This window comes from Onychostoma macrolepis, chromosome 13 (assembly GCF_012432095.1).
Source record: "Onychostoma macrolepis isolate SWU-2019 chromosome 13, ASM1243209v1, whole genome shotgun sequence".
Taxonomy (NCBI): domain Eukaryota; kingdom Metazoa; phylum Chordata; class Actinopteri; order Cypriniformes; family Cyprinidae; genus Onychostoma; species Onychostoma macrolepis.
Genome location: NC_081167.1, coordinates 8,839,150 through 8,856,220, shown reverse-complemented (window position 1 = coordinate 8,856,220; position 17,071 = coordinate 8,839,150). Strand labels below are relative to the sequence as shown.

Sequence of the window (17,071 nt, the reverse complement as noted above, 5' to 3'; positions counted from 1 at the left end):
TTTCACTAAAAATAAATTGCTAGTAAATTTCACAAATTACAAAGCAGCAGCAAGTAACACATTGATTTAAAAATTACACTTTGAAGTAGAAGTAGAAAACAAACACCATGAATCTTTATTTACAACATCTGATTAGAAGGGTCGGTATCAACCTGAAATAACCGTTCAACAGAAATATATTAAAAATGTAAACTCTTGAATCCAACTATTACTGAAATTGGATTCAAAAACACTTTGTGCACATGTGCAGTGCTGTGATGCATATGTTTATGTAGTACATTTTACATCTAACATGCAAACGTGTTTATTTATGTCTCAAACAGGTCAGTGGAAGATGTGATTATTTACTAAATATGTCCCATAAAGCTCTTCTGACATACATGTCAGCTTTCTTGTTGTCTTCAAGGCAGACAAAATAATTGCACTCACAGTAGCACCGGTAACATTATTGCAGTGACTTTCTCTGGTTCGGACTGTGCTGACTGGGACATACATACTGATGTTTTATGCATAATGCATGTAATACACTTGTAAATGAATAAGAAAATCAGATTGCTATGTTTAAGGTTCATATAAAGAGAAGTTTCAGGATCAGAAAACGGACAGGATTCATTTCGATTGAGGGAAATAAGTGCATGCAAACATACCTATGTCGCAAACAAAAGACAGAAATCTCTTTATGAATTCAAACATTTATCATCAAATGCTTCTGAGACCAAACTATCTGAGATATACTGACCATGTACATTGAATAACAAGATTTTGTTGTTGTTGTTTCTTTTTTTGTTTGTTTGTTTGGTTAATGATATTTCAGAAGAAACGTCCATCTGTCTTAGTTCATCGTCTGTATATTCTGGTTCAAAAATGTAAGGCTGGGCAAAAAATTGGAGGTCGTCTTCTTTGTCGAAATTTTCAGACATGTTCACGAAGGCTGTTTTATGTACAGCGTGCGTCTACTTCTGACTGGAAACGAGGTTCGGGTTCTACGTTGGCAGAACTATTTGAATGATGTCCTTACTACCTTTCTGGGCCTTGAACGTGTCGTTGCTGTCTATGGAGGGTCAGAAAGCTCTTGGATTTTATCAAAAATATCTTAATTTGTGTTCCAAAGATGAAAGAAGGTCTTACGAGTTTGGAACGACGTGAGGGTGAGTAATTAATGACAGGATTTTCATTTTTGGGTGAACTATCCCTTTAATGTTACTGATATATAACAATGAAAAAGCTCAGTCGTATTTGAAGTGTGCGTTTGTGTTTTGGGAGCAGGCATATAGGCAGGTTTGTAAAGCAAGTTTGTATGTAACACATTCAAATTAGGTCGATTAACATTTGTCATGAATTCTTGTCTGGATGTGTAGTATGTCAGATTTATTCACTTATCAGCATCCTGCCTTAATCTTAATGAATGAAATTACTATTTAATAATTTAATAGGATTATTTTATAATAATAACCCAATAATCCATGTTATTATTCATAATCAAAACCGTTTTGGCTTTCTTTAGTAAAGGTATGACTGCAACAACAACAAAAGGATAAAGAATCAGGCATGTTCACATTGCTGGTTATTTGTGATACATTACTAATTTATCAGTAAAATCTTGTGTATGACAAATTAAACGGGGTGAAGTTTGAGTATTTATGTATAAACATACAGTATGTTCCCTATGCATGTATGTATACACTCTTGATGTTCATTGTTATGTCTTAGGGCCTTGTAAACAGAAGGATCTCTGTTTCATATTCAGTGCAGATGTCCATCTCTTTATATGTCTGCATCTGAGACAGGGAGTGGCAGGATGATACTGCATTAGCCCCTGGCTGCTGCCCAAGAAACTCCACACCAAAATCAATTTAGGCACTTGAGAAAAACAGAATGTGCCCTATCACCATCTTTGCCCACGCTTCTTCCACCAAGCTTCTGCAAAGACCTACCATCTTCTGCCATTATGTACCACAAATTCTGTCAACATTCAAAAGGTAATTCATCCCCCATGTGATTTATATATATTAACATGCATTTGCTGCCACATCTTCAGTGCTATGAACTAACCTTCTGCTCATAGAGTGGAAAGTTTGAGTATTGAAGGAATTGAAAACACTGTTGTAGAGTTTCTGCTGATAAGCAGATGCTTTTTAATGTAATTCAGCACTTCTTTATTGACAGAGATCGTGCTCTTGGAGCAACCTGTTGCTTTGGCTCAATTGATTTTATGCTTTTAATAATGGAAGACGCCATTTTTAATCCAACATGAATGAAAACAAGGCTAAATGTTGTCTATCCTGAGATTATAAGTAGTGCTATTCTTTTTGGCTGCCTGTACCAGGAAGTGGATTGGTAGCTTTTTGTATTTTTGAGTATTGTCTAAAACACCTCTCCAATAGGACAGTAACAAATTCTCCAGTTCCGGGTCATCCTGCTTGAGGAATGAGTTTTCAATATTTACATTCAAAATATCCCTTGTGTGGATTAATGAAAGATTATTTGACTTGATCATCTTCTTCTTTGTGTGCTTAATTCACCATAGCGTGACAGAAGTGCACTGTGTGGGTTTCTGTGTTTTGTTTTTCATTTTTGCCAGTTTTTCGTTTGAGTTTTTATGTTCAACCCAGAGCACAGCCAGTCATCACCCTGCCTCGCGGAGCGTCAGCCCGAGCCCACTGCGGTTGGAGAGCCAGAGCCCAGTGCGACCTACGGGCCATCGCAGGAAGGAGCGATAGAGCTGAGGATCGCCCCGGAGCCAGAGCTTGTCACGTCCGACCAGGTGCGAGACATTGCACACGACGGTGTATTTTACAGTGGAGCGTGAGAGTGCTGAGGAAAGTCCCACCCACTGCACTGCTGCTGAGGGTGAGCTATTGCTGGACTCTGAGGACAATGTGGATTTATATGCAGATATGCCTTGTCTTCTCCCGCCATCATCATCTGTCTGTCCCATCACGACCACAGAGGTTGTGTTTGAACTGTCTGTCTGTAATGAAATGTCTGTCTACCTCCAGTATTATCTGCTTGCCCTGAACTGTCTATCTGCCCTGAACTATCTGACAGTGTGATATCGACCACGGAGGTCTTTCCCCTGTCACTGGCACTCCAGGTGCTGGGAGTGGCCTCCACACACACCATTCCTCAGCCCCCGGATCATCCTGAACTCCCTCCCAGCCTCCCTCTCCCACCACCTCTGCACCAGTCCTCACCATCGCCGCTGCTGTCCCCTGACAGCCCCTCTGCTCACCCTCAGCCCACCATCTGTGCGGTAGGATCGCCGCGGGTCTGCCAGTCTTCATCGGTGTTATGGCTGGAGGATCCCTTGTCTCCGCCTCCGGCCTCTGAGTCCCAGACTCCGCCTCGGCCCGTTGACCCAGCGGCTCCACCATGGCTCCTAGCTCCCTCCTCTCTGCCATGGCCCATCAGTCCACCAGCTCCGCCAGGCTCCCTCATCCCTCTGGCTCCACCTTGGTCAGCCGTCGACCAACCGCCGCCTCAGGACTCCACTTCTCCAGCTGTGACTCGTTCCTCAATCCCTCTGGCTCTGTCAGGCTCCTCCTTCCCTCCGGCTCCCCCTTGGTCCTCAGTAGATCCGCCTTGGCCCGCCAGATCCTCAGCGTCACCCTGGCTCTTCGGCTTTCTGTCTCTGCCTCAGGCTCCACCACCACCTGCTCCGCCGCTATTGGTCGGCCCCCTGGAGCCGTCAGTCATTCCTCCACCATGGCTCCTCCCTCCGTTGGCTCCACCATGGGCCGCCATCATGGCTGTGACCTGGGTCCCACCTGGCTCCTCCTGTTCCCTCCTGGCTCCTCCCTCCATCTGATCTGCCCTGGCTCCTCCTGTTTCCTCCCTCCATCGTCTCCTCCCTGGACTCTATTTGTCATCCTCCCGCGAGTCCATCCTCCGCCCGAACTTCCACCTGTTTTGTCCGCCTGCCTTCCTGCCAGCCCTCCTCCGTCCCTCCCTTTGTCTCTGCGGCATGAGGTCATGTCATACCCCAGAACTGTTTTTGTTGTGTTTTCATCTCTCATGTGTTCATTGACCCAGTTTCTATCTCTCTTTGATTAGTTAGTTCACCTGTGTCTTGTCAATCATCCTCACCTGTCTGTCCCTCGTTAGCTACCCTATTTAGGTTGTAGTCAGTTCACTGTTTGGTTGTCCGGTCTACTACATCCCTACGTGTGCTCCTGCCTGCCTGTTCTATGATTTACCCTTGTGTGGATTAAAGATTGACTTGATCATTTTCTTCTTTGTGCGCTTAATTCACTGTAGCGTGACAGAAAGAGTCAGTTTGAGAAGTTTTATTTCCCCAAGAAATAATGCTGACTTTTCTCAATGTGATCTCAAATTAATTTTGTAAAACACTTTTTAAAACATCATGTGCCCCAAACTACTTGTTTCAATCTGACACTGAACATAAATTTAAGGTTTAAATAATCGATTTCAGATTTTTACATTGTGAACTGTGAAGATAGAAATGCCAGAGTATTTCCCACGCATTTCAGGGCATGTTTTGATATTGTAAATTATAGTATCTGAACGCCATTTTTTTTTTTTTTTTTTTTTTTGTAAGTACATCAGGAACTGATGTGGATTGTGAATTTTACTGGATTGGGAAAAAGCGAGCGTTATACTGTATAATGAAGAGTAGTGTTTGGAAGGGAAGGTTTGAAAAAGTATGAGTAATATGAGTATCTTTCAGCAGTACGTGCTGCTGTTTCTGTATGAAACTGATACCCTGTTACTAGAAACAGGGGGTTTGAGAATCATATTTGATACTTCAGGATTTTAAGGCTCATATAGTATAGAGCTACTTGGGGAGATAACACCTCAGATTTATGCAGAAGCCCAGACTGGGCAAAAATATACAATTTGTTGCAATTGCTGATATTCATATGATCAATAAATAAGATAAAAATTTGATCAATGAGATCTTTATAACAGAGAAAAGCATATAAATATCAGTTGTCACTCTATATTTCCCCATAATATCTTTTAGTAAAATTATATTTAAATGCTTAGTTTGTGGTCCAAGCTCTGGAGGGCAAAATACCTAATTTAGTGCAATACAATGATCATTGAAAGATGAAATAAACATTCTTCAAAAGCCTGATGTGTCATATTTATACTAACATTTTAATGTGATTTTTGTAAAAAAATAAAAATAAAGACACATCGATAATCAAGTAAATCTTAGTTGTTTCAATACAATAAGTGTTCATCTTCAAATACTGCCAACAATATAAAAGTTATTTTTGCACTTCATTTATAAAAATCCTTAAAGATTTCACAGTAAAAAAGACATAGAACCACGACACGAAGGCGAACGTTTTGGTAGCACTTTTAAGATTTTAAGATCACTATTAGAGTTTCCCCTCAATAAACTCCTAATCAATAGTAAGTAAAGTAGTTGTTGTAGTAGTTACGTATGTTTAGGTATGGGGTAGGGTTAAGGGATCTAGAATATAGTCATTCCGAATAAGACGTAAATATGTGCTTTATTAGTATTAATAAACAGCCAATATATTGTAATATGCATTCTAATAAAACAGCAATAGTAAATAGTGTTCCCTAATCTAATGTGTTACATTTTAAGATATACTAATAGGCATAGGCCTTTTACTTGATAAAACAGTATCAGTCAGAAGGCATAGAAGATTTTGTTTTAACCATGTTGATTAGTTAGAGGCCTTAGAAATTTGCATACAGTAGGCTTTATAGGGTCATAGGCCTATTAAGTCATACTTCACTCATCTAATTTAGTCCTCATGTGACTTTAGTGTGGCAGTCTAATAATTCTACACCTAAATTCCATCCTAAATATGTGTGGGTACAAAAATGTTCTGGCCTAATCACTGACAAAAATGTACCCTCAAGGTCATTGCACACTGAGTCCGAACTTTTCACAGGTTAAAAAATAAATACGACCTCACGTTGTGTCAATCACGTTTACACACTGCCTCCAAAATGTTCGTCCGTCATAAAATTTTTTGGATCAGGTTCGATTTTCTGCGTTTTCGCATCCGTAGCATGCATTTGGATAGGAAAGAATGAGGAATAAGAAAAAAACGGAAAAACGCACACAAAAATTTCGGACTCAGTGTGCAATGACCTTTACTGTCCTATGACTGCACTGACAGAGTTATAAAAATGCATGAATCAACCCACTGTTGACACTTTATACATGAACTCTGAGGACAAAGTTGACATGCTTGGAATATTTGGTTTGTTTTGTAAATTAGAGCCGGAGAGAGGGCAATTGTTAAATCACAAACAACTTAATCTGGTTAATGAGGGTTTTCTTAAGGTAATTCCAATTCTACACTAGAATATAGTGATGTATACTGTGTAAGACAAAATATATTTAACTGAGCACAATAAGGCTATTCATTACTATCTCCCAGACATACCATGGGAAATGTTAAATTTTTTTAAATAGTTTGCAGTGAGCCAGAGGACAACTGAAAACAATTGCAAGGAAAAAGTGTAGTAGAAAACGCATGAGAAATGTGAGGCTAATGATTACTACAGTGTTGTGAATTAGCTAATTATAATTCATTTTAGAGCTAATTGAATTGCTGAGGAAAAACAGATGTTTGCCTGGGAGAAACCCAGGATGCTGGAGGTTATGTGATGTTATTCATTGTAACATTAACCACATGAGCCCATGGGTTTTGGAGAGAGGTCACAATGATGTCCGACTTTTTTAAGTCATGTGATCTGGCTACATTTAACTTTTACACAGGTGTTGATATAAAAGCAGGCATATTAAAAATAAGCATGAGGAACTTTTCACGGCAATTGAATTATTCATAAACTGCAGAGTCTGACAGATTAGTTCTGGCTGAGAATGACCTGCAGTTGAACGTTTACTTCCTTTCCTTCCCCTCTACGATCCAAAGACTTTTGACCTTAAAAAATGATGGATTATTGTGATGTTTTAATCCGCTGTTCGGACTCTCATTCTGACGGCACCCATTCACTGCAGAGGATCCATTGGTGAGCAAGTGATGTAATGCTACATTTCTCCAAATCTGTTCTGATGAAGAAACAAGCTCAACGACAACTTGTATAGCCTTCCCAAGTAATTTTCATTTTTGGGTGAACTATTCCTTTAAAATAAAAACAAAGCCAGAGGGAACAGCGGACTATTTGACTCTGCTTACTCATTCAAACATAAGATTTATTTGATGAGCATCGATGAATGCCTTTGTATCTGTCTCCCCCGATTCAATTGTCTGTCTGCTTATATCATTCATTGCTTTTTGACTGAGCAGAGGCGAGACATTATGCTTTTCCCTGATGATACTTTTAATGTTTTTTGAAGCTCCCTTGCATCTCATTTTTACATTTGATGCATTTTTAATTTTAGATTTCTCATGTTTTGCTGAGTCACATCAGTGCAAAATTGTACAGTATATCAACCAACAAAAATGGGGGGGTTGAGGCGCCAGGCATGCATTTGAGTGGATCCTTGTTAGGAATGAAACATGCTGCTGCCTCTCTTTATTAAATAAATCTTAAACTCAACAATGATTCATTTATACAGTACAGCTTAGTGCAGATACAGTAAATTGCTGATGGCTCTATAAATTGAATGATGTCATAACTCATAAGAAAGATGTCATGATGTCATAACTCGCATCAAAACAAATAACCATCAATACTTCTAGTAAAGTATTAGCACATTGTTATTTTCTATGCAAAATGGTTTTAGTCTTAAAGGGACAGAAACATGGTAAGCAGAAGCTCAAACATGCTTACTTGATGCACAAGAACCAATGAGGTTTGTTCTTGTGTAACTTTTTGTGCTATTGGCTTATTTGATTTGCTTTATGTATCAATCAATGTTTTTATGTTAGCAAAACTAAATTAACTCTATTTATCATATAAAGTGATTGTGTATATTTTGAAGACTTGAGTTAAACTGCTCAGTTCATATGGATTACTTTTACTTTATGAAGTTTTGGTGGAATTTGGAGGACAGAAATCGTTCAAGTGTCTTTGAAATGTTTTTTTTTTTTTTTTTTTTTAAAGATGAACAAAAGTTTTGTGGGTTTGGAATGAAATGAGGGTCAGTAAATGATAAACAGGAGTTTTGGGTGGCAAAGATCATCCTTAACAATAGGGACAACAAATGACAAACATGAACAAACTGCATTAACAAACATGAACAGTGCTAGCTGACATTTATATTGGAGTAGGGCAACATCCCACAGGATAGTGGCTGAATGCCACAAAGCTACAGCCAAACTAAAGCAACCTCTGAATTGAATCAGTGCCTGTGTGACCCAGACTCAAGTCAAACAGAGGGTTGTGACTTGTGAGCTTCTCAAAGTTGGAATTTATGGCAGTATTGCCATTTAAAGACCACTCGTATCCAAGGCCAATGAGCAAATATGTGTAACCCGATATAAAGAACACAATACCTTGATTTCAGGACAATATATCAAGAGTTTCATGAACACTAAATACCAACGGCTTTCCACCAGCTCTAGACACGATTGCATCATTATGGGGCATTTTGAAGCACCGAGTGCAGTGATTTCCAGCTCTTTGTGACTGACTCCAGTTCTCTTGGCAGTGCCGTAACCCAGTACACCAGGACATTTAAGAAGGAATAAAGCTGTTCTGATTGGCTGGGTTCAGAATTGTTAGCATCTTATAGTGCAGTGCACTTAGTCTTTTCAGTCAGATGAATGAACCGCAAATTAATATTTATTTTAATAAACTGCCAATAGATATTTTACACTAAATTGAATGTAAACTGCAAAAACAACCCTTTTTGCCCCAAAATAATACCACACTATTCATGTGTGATGCATGATAAGGTCATGTGACAACAGTGTAGTGTGTTGCTGAATCAATCAGATTACGGTTCCATTTTGGTGTTCTTAGAAGAGCAGAAATGACACATTGCACCTTTACAAACCCGATTAGACAGCTTTAATGGTTTCTTAAAAATGATTTAGGCTAATTTGATTTGCTCCACTTTCTGTGAATCACTCAGTTAATCAAGTTCAGAAAAACACATGAGTAAAGACATTCACTGTTTCTAAAGTCGATTGTGCAATTTTGGATGATTTTTGAAAAAAGCACTTTAATTATTTTTTTATTTCAATATGCAATTATGAAAAACTATATCTATTCAGTGACTCAGCATCATCTTGTTTTGTTGACCAGACTACAGGGATTTGATATATATTCTATGACCGCCCTCTAGTGGAGACACACCAGTTATTCATCAAACATCACGTGGTCAATGCAGGAAGACATGAGAACAAACTACTACAAATGAAGAGTCACAAGAGCAAACATGTATAAGTATATAAAATGGTGCTTTTGATTGTTCTAAAAAATATTACAAATAATGTTACATAGAAGTATATATAATCTTTGCTATTTGTACAATATGAAGCATCCTTCTGTTGGTTTAATAATTCTGTTAAAAAAGTAATCAAGTAAGATGGAACCGTGTTATAGTTCAGACATTTTGAGTACAACGTAAACACTGTTTGTTAACCTTGTGTTAATTAGGTGCTTTTTGGCCCATTTCCCTCCAGCTCTTCCACAGCAGCAAGCTTTGGCTCTTTCCCTTGGTGACCAGAAATCGAGGTAGTTTATAGCCATTAAACTGGCCTACTCCAGCATCCTTGCCCATAGCAATCAGCATAGTCACATTTCCTGATTGGGAAAAGATCATTGATAAATGAGTGTAAAGTGGTATGAAACTCATTGAGAAAGCTGTCTGAATTTTATTATAAAAGAACTGTGAGAAATTAACTTTTTTAGAAATTAGCTCACAAAGAACAGCTGAAGCTAAATCACTGGGTGATTGGTTGTTACCTGTGCGATATGAGGTTAAACATTTTCCGGTCAGACTGTTTATGATATTGGTTGCAGCAACCGCAGCATGAAGTCCCGCATGATATGCTAACTTGGGTTCATCGAGATTGGCACAGTCACCCACAGCATACACATTGTCAAAGCCTTCTACTTGCAGGTGCTGGTTTACCTTTAGAGCACCACTCTCTGCCATAGATGCAGCTGAAACACGAGAAAATTTAATTAAATATAAACACACAGAAAGAGAAGAATCAACCAGTTAAATGAGGGCATATTACAAGTCAACAAACAACTGTGTAATATAAAATATCATACATATAACATTCTCTAAGCTTTGCTACTGCACAAATACCAGGGTTCTGTGCCATTAAGAAAGACCTGAGAATGCAGAACTCGTTATTATATTTAAATTGTAATAAAGTACAATTAATACAAAAGTGTAGTTTTTAATATTACATGATCATTCTGCATGAATTAACAATAAATATGTTATCATGCACACAAAATATGGTGTAATCCAAAAACATTCACATATATTTATAATCAGTGTTTGAAAGGCCACTATGGACTATGGGGAATTAACACTTTTTTCTCCTAGAAATTCTTTAAATATTTAAATATTTTTTTAGGTTTCTGACCCCAAGATTCAACTAATCTCTGAAATTCTCCAGCTGTGGTCCTTGGAGAGTCTTTAGCCACTCAAACTCTCCTTCTCACCGAGCATTAGGACGATATAGACACACATCCTCTTCCAGGCAGATTTGTAACATCTTTAGTTGATTGGAACTTCTTAATTATCACCCTGATGGTGGAAATGGGGATTTTCAATGCTTTAGCTCTTTTCTTACAGCCACTTTTGTGTTCCTCATATGTATAATCTTGTGGATCAGGAAGTGGACAATTTCATGTTCATAATCACGCTGGTGTGCTAAAAAATGTAAATATGAATGGGAATATACTTCAGAGATATTTTACTTTAGAATGTCTAGGGGTGCCAGTAATGGTAGCGAACATGCATTGGAGAAAAACATTTATTTCATAATGTGAGTTTCCCCCCCACTTTCAACTGCATTACTTCAATGAACATTTAGAACTTTGTGAATTTTTTGAATGAACGATCAAAAAGATAAATGCAGGTTTATTTTCACAGCAGCCTTTGCTCATATTTACCAATATTAGTGTGCATCACTGTAATTCACACAGACGGTATCAAAGCAAAAATTATTTTGGAGATGTAACCAAATATTACTAAGAATAGATATCATCTCAGCCATCACAAATAACTATTAGCTCATTTATTACATACAAAAAGCACTTACTCAGACTGGACCTGTATGCTTCAGAGTTGATCTTATTTCCTGTGCAGCAGATGACTAGATCAGCAGTGACCTGCTCATTTTTATTGGTCTTGACCACCATGCCTTTCCGAAACACATTCAATTCCAGCTCATCAAGGTTTGTCACTTTCTGCCCTGCATTCAGGAACATAGGGTAAGTAAGAAATCATGCACAATTAATGTTATATGTGGTCTGAAGCATAGTGCATGTTTTAATATTTTGCATAGTCTAATCTAGTGTTTAACGTTTTCCTGAAAAGGCCATTTCCCCATATAGACAACTTAAGGAATAATACACAGTCAGTCACTGCAATATAAACACTTTTAGGATGATTAAATTCTTTTCAGCCCCGCTATTACATGGCTACTAATTAAATAATTCAATATGTGGACATGAACGATTTATTTCAGCTGTTAGCTGTATATCATTTTAAAGGTTTCACTAAGAAAAATATCAATTACAATGTAAAAAAAACATTTGGTTGAGAACTACAATGACAGTAATATTAATACTGAAATTTTCTACAGTCATTATCAAAAGCTGCTACCAATTGCATTTGAAAAAAACCCTGATAATAGTATTATTTATATTGGAGTGCATTTGGCAACCACCAAATAATAATCATGCTGAAAGCATTCCAATTTTAGCTAATGTTTTTTTTTTTTGCTTATGTTTTGAAATGCAGCAATTGTCTGTACGAAACAATGTGTTTTCTATTGAGTTAACATTTTATTAAAGTAAAATCATATCAATATCTCTATCAGCAACACTGGGTCTCCAGTGTCTCATATTTCTCACTGTCGTTCCCTTAGAAGAAAAAGAGACATGTGATGCCTCAGATCAGGCAAAGGAATATAATGCAGATGCTAAGCAACCCTGACACGCAAGATCTTTACCTAGCAAAAGCTCCACCCCCTTTTCCAGCAGCACCTGTTTGGCTTGTTCTTTGACAGAAGGCAATAGATCAGGATCAGCCACCTCCTCATGCGGGTGGATCAGAATCACCTAGATGAAATTCACGTGAGATAAAACACATTTAAGCTCACAATTTAGAATAAGCATGTCTATTTGTGTGTGAATGCAGAGCTTTACCTTCTTGTCAGTAAATTCAGTCCTGATCTCAGCAGCCATTTCAGTACCGGTGGTTCCACCACCAACAACTACAACCGTGTTTGCTTCCTGGATCTGAAACGTTAGATGAACATGTAAATAATTCTAGCTTTTTAACAGTGTTGCCAGTAAAGATCATATCACACTGTGGTCATGTAGCAGCTCAAAATTTCAATGACCAATAACAACTTACCACTTTGACAAAGTCCTCATACTTCTTAATGGCTGATTGGTAGGTGTCCACAGAATTGTGTTTGCCTGGGAAATGTCCACTTGTTCCAGTGCACAGAATGAGGTGTGAATAACGTACTTGCTGTAGTTTAATATTAGCACTTATTAAAGCTCACATATGCTCATATTTAGTTTTCTTCTGCTGTACCATTATAATATCTCTTACCTTTCCATTGTCAAGCACAACAGTCTGAGTTTCTGTGTTGATCTGCATGACACGGCCTTGGATGAAATTCAGTCCAAATGTCTCTTTGTATGGTATGAATGTCTGTTTAGCAAAACCTAGATGAACATACAAAAAAACTGCATTGTTGTATTATTCTAACTGTTTGTTTTATTACATTAGGCGTCTTATTATTAGCATACCAGCTTGAACTGAGGCACGCAGCGCTGCAACATTGTGATGAAACGCATCCAGGACGTCAATAAGCATGAAGGGCACTCCATGATGTTTAAGGTGTTGAGCAGCTGCAATGCCACCAAAACCACCACCGACAATCACCACATGGACATTCTCATCAATGGACACCTGACCACCCATAATGCTTCACTACTGCGGAGAGAGAGAGAGAAAAACAATCAAAATCTAGTTTGATACTGCTAAAGTAATCTAAAATAGCTAAAGTAATGTTTAATGTTGAACATTAAATGTTGACTACTGTATATCTCAAAGCTTTGTGTCTTGTACACACTAAGGCTGCATTTATTTGATCAAAAATAAAGCAAAAACAGTTTTACTGTGGAAATAATATTACAATTTAAAACAACCATTTTCTATTGTAATATATTTTGAAAAATTATTTTATTCCTGTAATGGCAAAGCTAAATTTTCAACAGCCATAACAATAATCCTTTAGACTACTATTTTTACGGCAACCAAACATTTTTTCAGGATGAAATTTAGAAAGAACAACATATTTGAAATATTAACTTAAAAATGTTGCCACTGACACTTTTGATCAATTGAATGCATCCTTTAAAAGTGTCAAAGTTTTACTTCTGTCAGTAAAACTTTTGAACATACACACAAAAGATTTTCTCAGACATATGCATACACATACGTAAAAAATGTCAATTTTAATATTTCAAAATCTTTTAACTATGTTTGTCCAAAAAGACGACTGTACCTGTTTTTGGAAGATAAGGAAATGTTCCTTTGTCTTGTATAAAAATGTATTTATTTTAAAACAATTACTCAACCAAACCGTTTTGTAATAATGCATGCTGAGATTACAATAAGTAAACACTAACGAGAAATGTTTTCAACATAAACGAAGTGGCCTACATCGATGTACTCATATATTGGAAATTCATATATTTGCATGCGACTAACACATAGCGTTATATTAGAACAGAAACCTCATGCATAAGCTCATAATCTTTTGCATGCAGCGTAAAAGTTTCTTGTATACTTACGAACTAATGTGTGGAGGTTTGTGATTATGTAAAGCTCCGTATACTGTTCATCCACACGGATATGTCTTCATCTTATATCCAATGGTAGCACGCGCTGTATGGTGGTGGGCGGGTCTTTTCTGACCGCGTTGCATCGTAGCCAATGGTTAGCGCTCGAGTGGGCGTGTCTGTTTCGTTGCGTGAGTGGAGAAATCACTTTTCTTTTCCGCTTACATACCAGTGACTGCTGTTCTCGTAACAGGTTCTGTCAGATAGCAGGTCATATTAATAAATAAATAAAAACATAACACAAAAAATAAATAATGCAGATCATAATTTAACCCAAATGCTGTCAAACTGCAATTATCATTGTCACCTATATTCACAGATGATTCATCGAAACACTTCATATAACAGCGAGTGAAAGGTCAGAAGTCCAGCTGAGTCACGATGATAAACACAGACAGAGTTTTCTTTAACTGATTCATCTCATCTTTTTACTACGAATTGTTTTTTACTACATTATTATTATTATTATTATTATGTAAAATCTGATTGATATTGTCTACATTTCAATGCAGATAAAATAAATCAAATGTTATCACTCCCCAAAAGAGCCAATTATGTGCCATTTTGCCTGAATCTGGATGTCATTATTACAAAAGGAAAGAATTATTAAATAATGAATGAATGAATTGGCTAGTTCTCATTTTTAAAACACATTTTATTTTTGTTCCAAAAATGAATTCCAAATAATTATTCAAATTTTATTTAGACAAATGTTATTTAGACATAATATTGATAGTAAATGACAGCACATTTTAGAAAATGTATTGCGTTTTTCGATATACAAGTAGAATCGAAAACTAATTCAAAAAAGTTTGATATTTTGGCGCACTTTCACAATAGATTGCGTTAAATGATTAGATCCTTCAAAAACAAACGATTGTCATCATTTATTGACTTTCATGTTGTTTCAAACTTTTTTTTTTTGTGAAACACAAAAGCAGCTGTTAGAAAGAGGACAACCTTTCAGTCACCATTCACTTTATTGCATTTTCAGTCACCATTATAATGAAAGTGAATGGTGACTGAGGTTGTCATTAACATCCCTTTTGTGCTGCACAGAACAAACAGTTGGAAGAGCATGTGCTTTGCTTTAATTTAAGCAGTTTATTTTTAAATAAAAAAATCATGCATTTAAAAAGCCGAGCCTGTATTCAAAATAAGCCGTCTTCAAAACATGTGTCTACCGATGGGTGGCGCTATAATAAAATCCCTGTGTGCGTGGACAGTTTTTATAAAGTCTACTCTATGGCATGGACTCTCACGGTCTGAGAATTAAATGAGCTGTGAAGATAAGAGAGACTATGTAAACAAATGTTTCTTCTTCTTATGTAAAAGTGCATCTGATTCTTTAATCTGCCCTCGTAAAGCAACTTTTAAAAGCAAAGCAGAAAAATGCATTGCTCCACCTACACCGTTATGTTTATGTTCTCTTACAGTAGGCACAATATAATGCAACAAAGTAATGCAATGCAATGCCAGTGTTAGTCTCTGGGGGTTCAGCATGAGTCCACCGCCTGACCAGCAGGGGCTGCAGAATGGAGCATCTCTGAATGAGCAGGAACGCTTGGTACCTCCCCGCCGCTCAACACTGCAGCACAGGCGGATGAGCGCGGCTGTCTGTGCCTCTGGCCGGGACGCTTCTCTAGTATCTGTTACTTATGTCCGTTTTAAAGGGCAAGGCATCTTTCCGTCTCGGGTCGTTCACTTTATGACCATATGTTTTAGGAAACTCAACTGATGCTGGACATAAAGTGAGTTTTACGGGAACGGAGTCGGTGTGAGTTTACAACGGTAAGATGGTTTAAATTTCACTGTTGTCACGTTAACGCGTTTCTTCTTCTTCGGTTGATCGCCTGCGCATCTCTAACGAGTCACGGGGACTTTCTAAGTGAATGTTTACAAGGAAAAGTACCACAGTCGAAATATTTTTTCTTTTGTTTGACTTTAGTCTTGTCCTCGTTCCCATGGTGAATGTATACCAAACCCGCGTGCTGCATTGTGGGATACATGCAGGCTTAATAAAATCAGTTTTATAGGGTTAATTCACAAATGCAATTCTCTTTTTGCCTGTTATTGTTAAATAACTGATGTAAGATTTAATAACGCAGTATTTTGTGTGTGAAAATGTTACATGGGATTGATTAAAACATTCAAAGACCCATTTTGATTTGACTATCTGAAGTCGTGACCATTTAGCCAGATCCTTGGTGGATTGACTGGTTTTTAAGTATGAGATATTTTAAGTCTGAGTGTAAGTTTGCTTTGTCCACTGTTATCAGAAGTCACTTGAGACTACTGATAAATAAGCTCAGGCACTTATTGGCTCAAAACACTAAAACACTGGTGCTGGTTGCACCAATACAATGGTATTCTTTGCAAAAACAAAGACTCCTCAAAACAATGAAACCAGCAGGATAACAGAAGAAACAATGAAATGGTGTAACTAGAGTATAAAAAGACAAAGCATGTGTAGTAAAGTAGCAGTAAATGCATAGCCTACAAAATGCGCCATACAATTTGATTACTGTATATAACTGTATATAGTGTTTAACTATTTACATTACTATTCAAAAGTTGTTGTTTTTTAAATGTTTTTGAAAGAAGTATGCATTGCTCACCAAGAATGCATTTATTTGATCAAAAGTACAATAAACTGTTATATTATGAAATATTATTACAATATAAAATAATATTCTATAATTTAATTTATTCCAGTGATGGCAAAGCTGAATTTTCAGCATTATCTCTGCAGTCTTCAATCACATGATCCTTCAGAAATCAGTCTAAATATGATGATTTGCTGCTCAAGAAGCATTTCTTATTATAATCAATGTTGAAAACAACTGTGCTGCTTAATATTTTTGTGGAAACCCTGATACTTTTTTTTGTTGTTGTAAAGAACATTTATTTGAAATAGAAATATTTTGCAACATTACAATGTCTGTCACATTTGTTTAATTTACTGTATCCTTGGTGAATATTTATTTCTTGAAAAAAATCTTACTTTCAAATGATAGTGTATGTGTAGAATACATAGGCCTATCTCTGTGCCTAACTTGGCAAATGCATCATAAACTCCATGCAAAAATATGTTGTG

At 37.1% G+C, this 17,071-nt stretch overlaps 2 protein-coding genes across 4 annotated transcripts in view; one reads left to right on the top strand and one right to left on the bottom strand.

The window, feature by feature from the left end:
- Nucleotides 1-8,916: 8,916 nt before the first annotated feature.
- Nucleotides 8,917-14,060, bottom strand: aifm2 (apoptosis inducing factor mitochondria associated 2). Of its 2 annotated transcripts, none has more exons than XM_058795931.1 (9): nt 13,927-14,060; nt 12,877-13,063; nt 12,677-12,792; nt 12,473-12,592; nt 12,262-12,354; nt 12,066-12,174; nt 11,151-11,303; nt 9,832-10,032; nt 8,917-9,669 (listed from the first exon to the last, which is right to left on the bottom strand). In XM_058795931.1, exons 2-9 carry the CDS (start codon nt 13,049-13,051, stop codon nt 9,515-9,517), a joined length of 1,122 nt encoding a protein of 373 aa, XP_058651914.1. In that variant the 5' UTR covers nt 13,052-13,063; nt 13,927-14,060; the 3' UTR covers nt 8,917-9,514. The 2 variants fall into 2 exon arrangements, with proteins under 2 accessions (XP_058651914.1, XP_058651913.1); XM_058795930.1 differs by lacking the exon at nt 13,927-14,060 and adding an exon at nt 13,638-13,863.
- Nucleotides 14,061-15,399: 1,339 nt separating this feature from the next.
- The window catches only part of ninl (ninein-like), a 31,173-nt gene continuing 29,501 nt past the window's right edge, over nt 15,400-17,071 (top strand). The window contains exon 1 of one of the 2 annotated variants that reach the window (XM_058795953.1): nt 15,400-15,765. The gene's annotated coding sequence lies outside the window, so the exon portion shown is untranslated. The remainder of the gene's footprint in view (nt 15,766-17,071) is intronic. The other variant, XM_058795952.1, reaches the window with a different exon arrangement.

Excerpts from the sequence above, each read along its gene's own strand:
- aifm2 (XM_058795931.1), bottom strand. The coding sequence starts at position 13,051 with ATGGGTGGTCAGGTGTCCATTGATGAGAATGTCCATGTGGTGATTGTC. Across the intron at positions 12,175-12,261 it reads CTGAATTTACTGACAAGAAG|GTGATTCTGATCCACCCGCA; the intron begins GTAAAGCTCTGC and ends AATTTCATCTAG. Across the intron at positions 9,670-9,831 it reads TTTAACCTCATATCGCACAG|GAAATGTGACTATGCTGATT; the intron begins GTAACAACCAAT and ends TTTCCCAATCAG.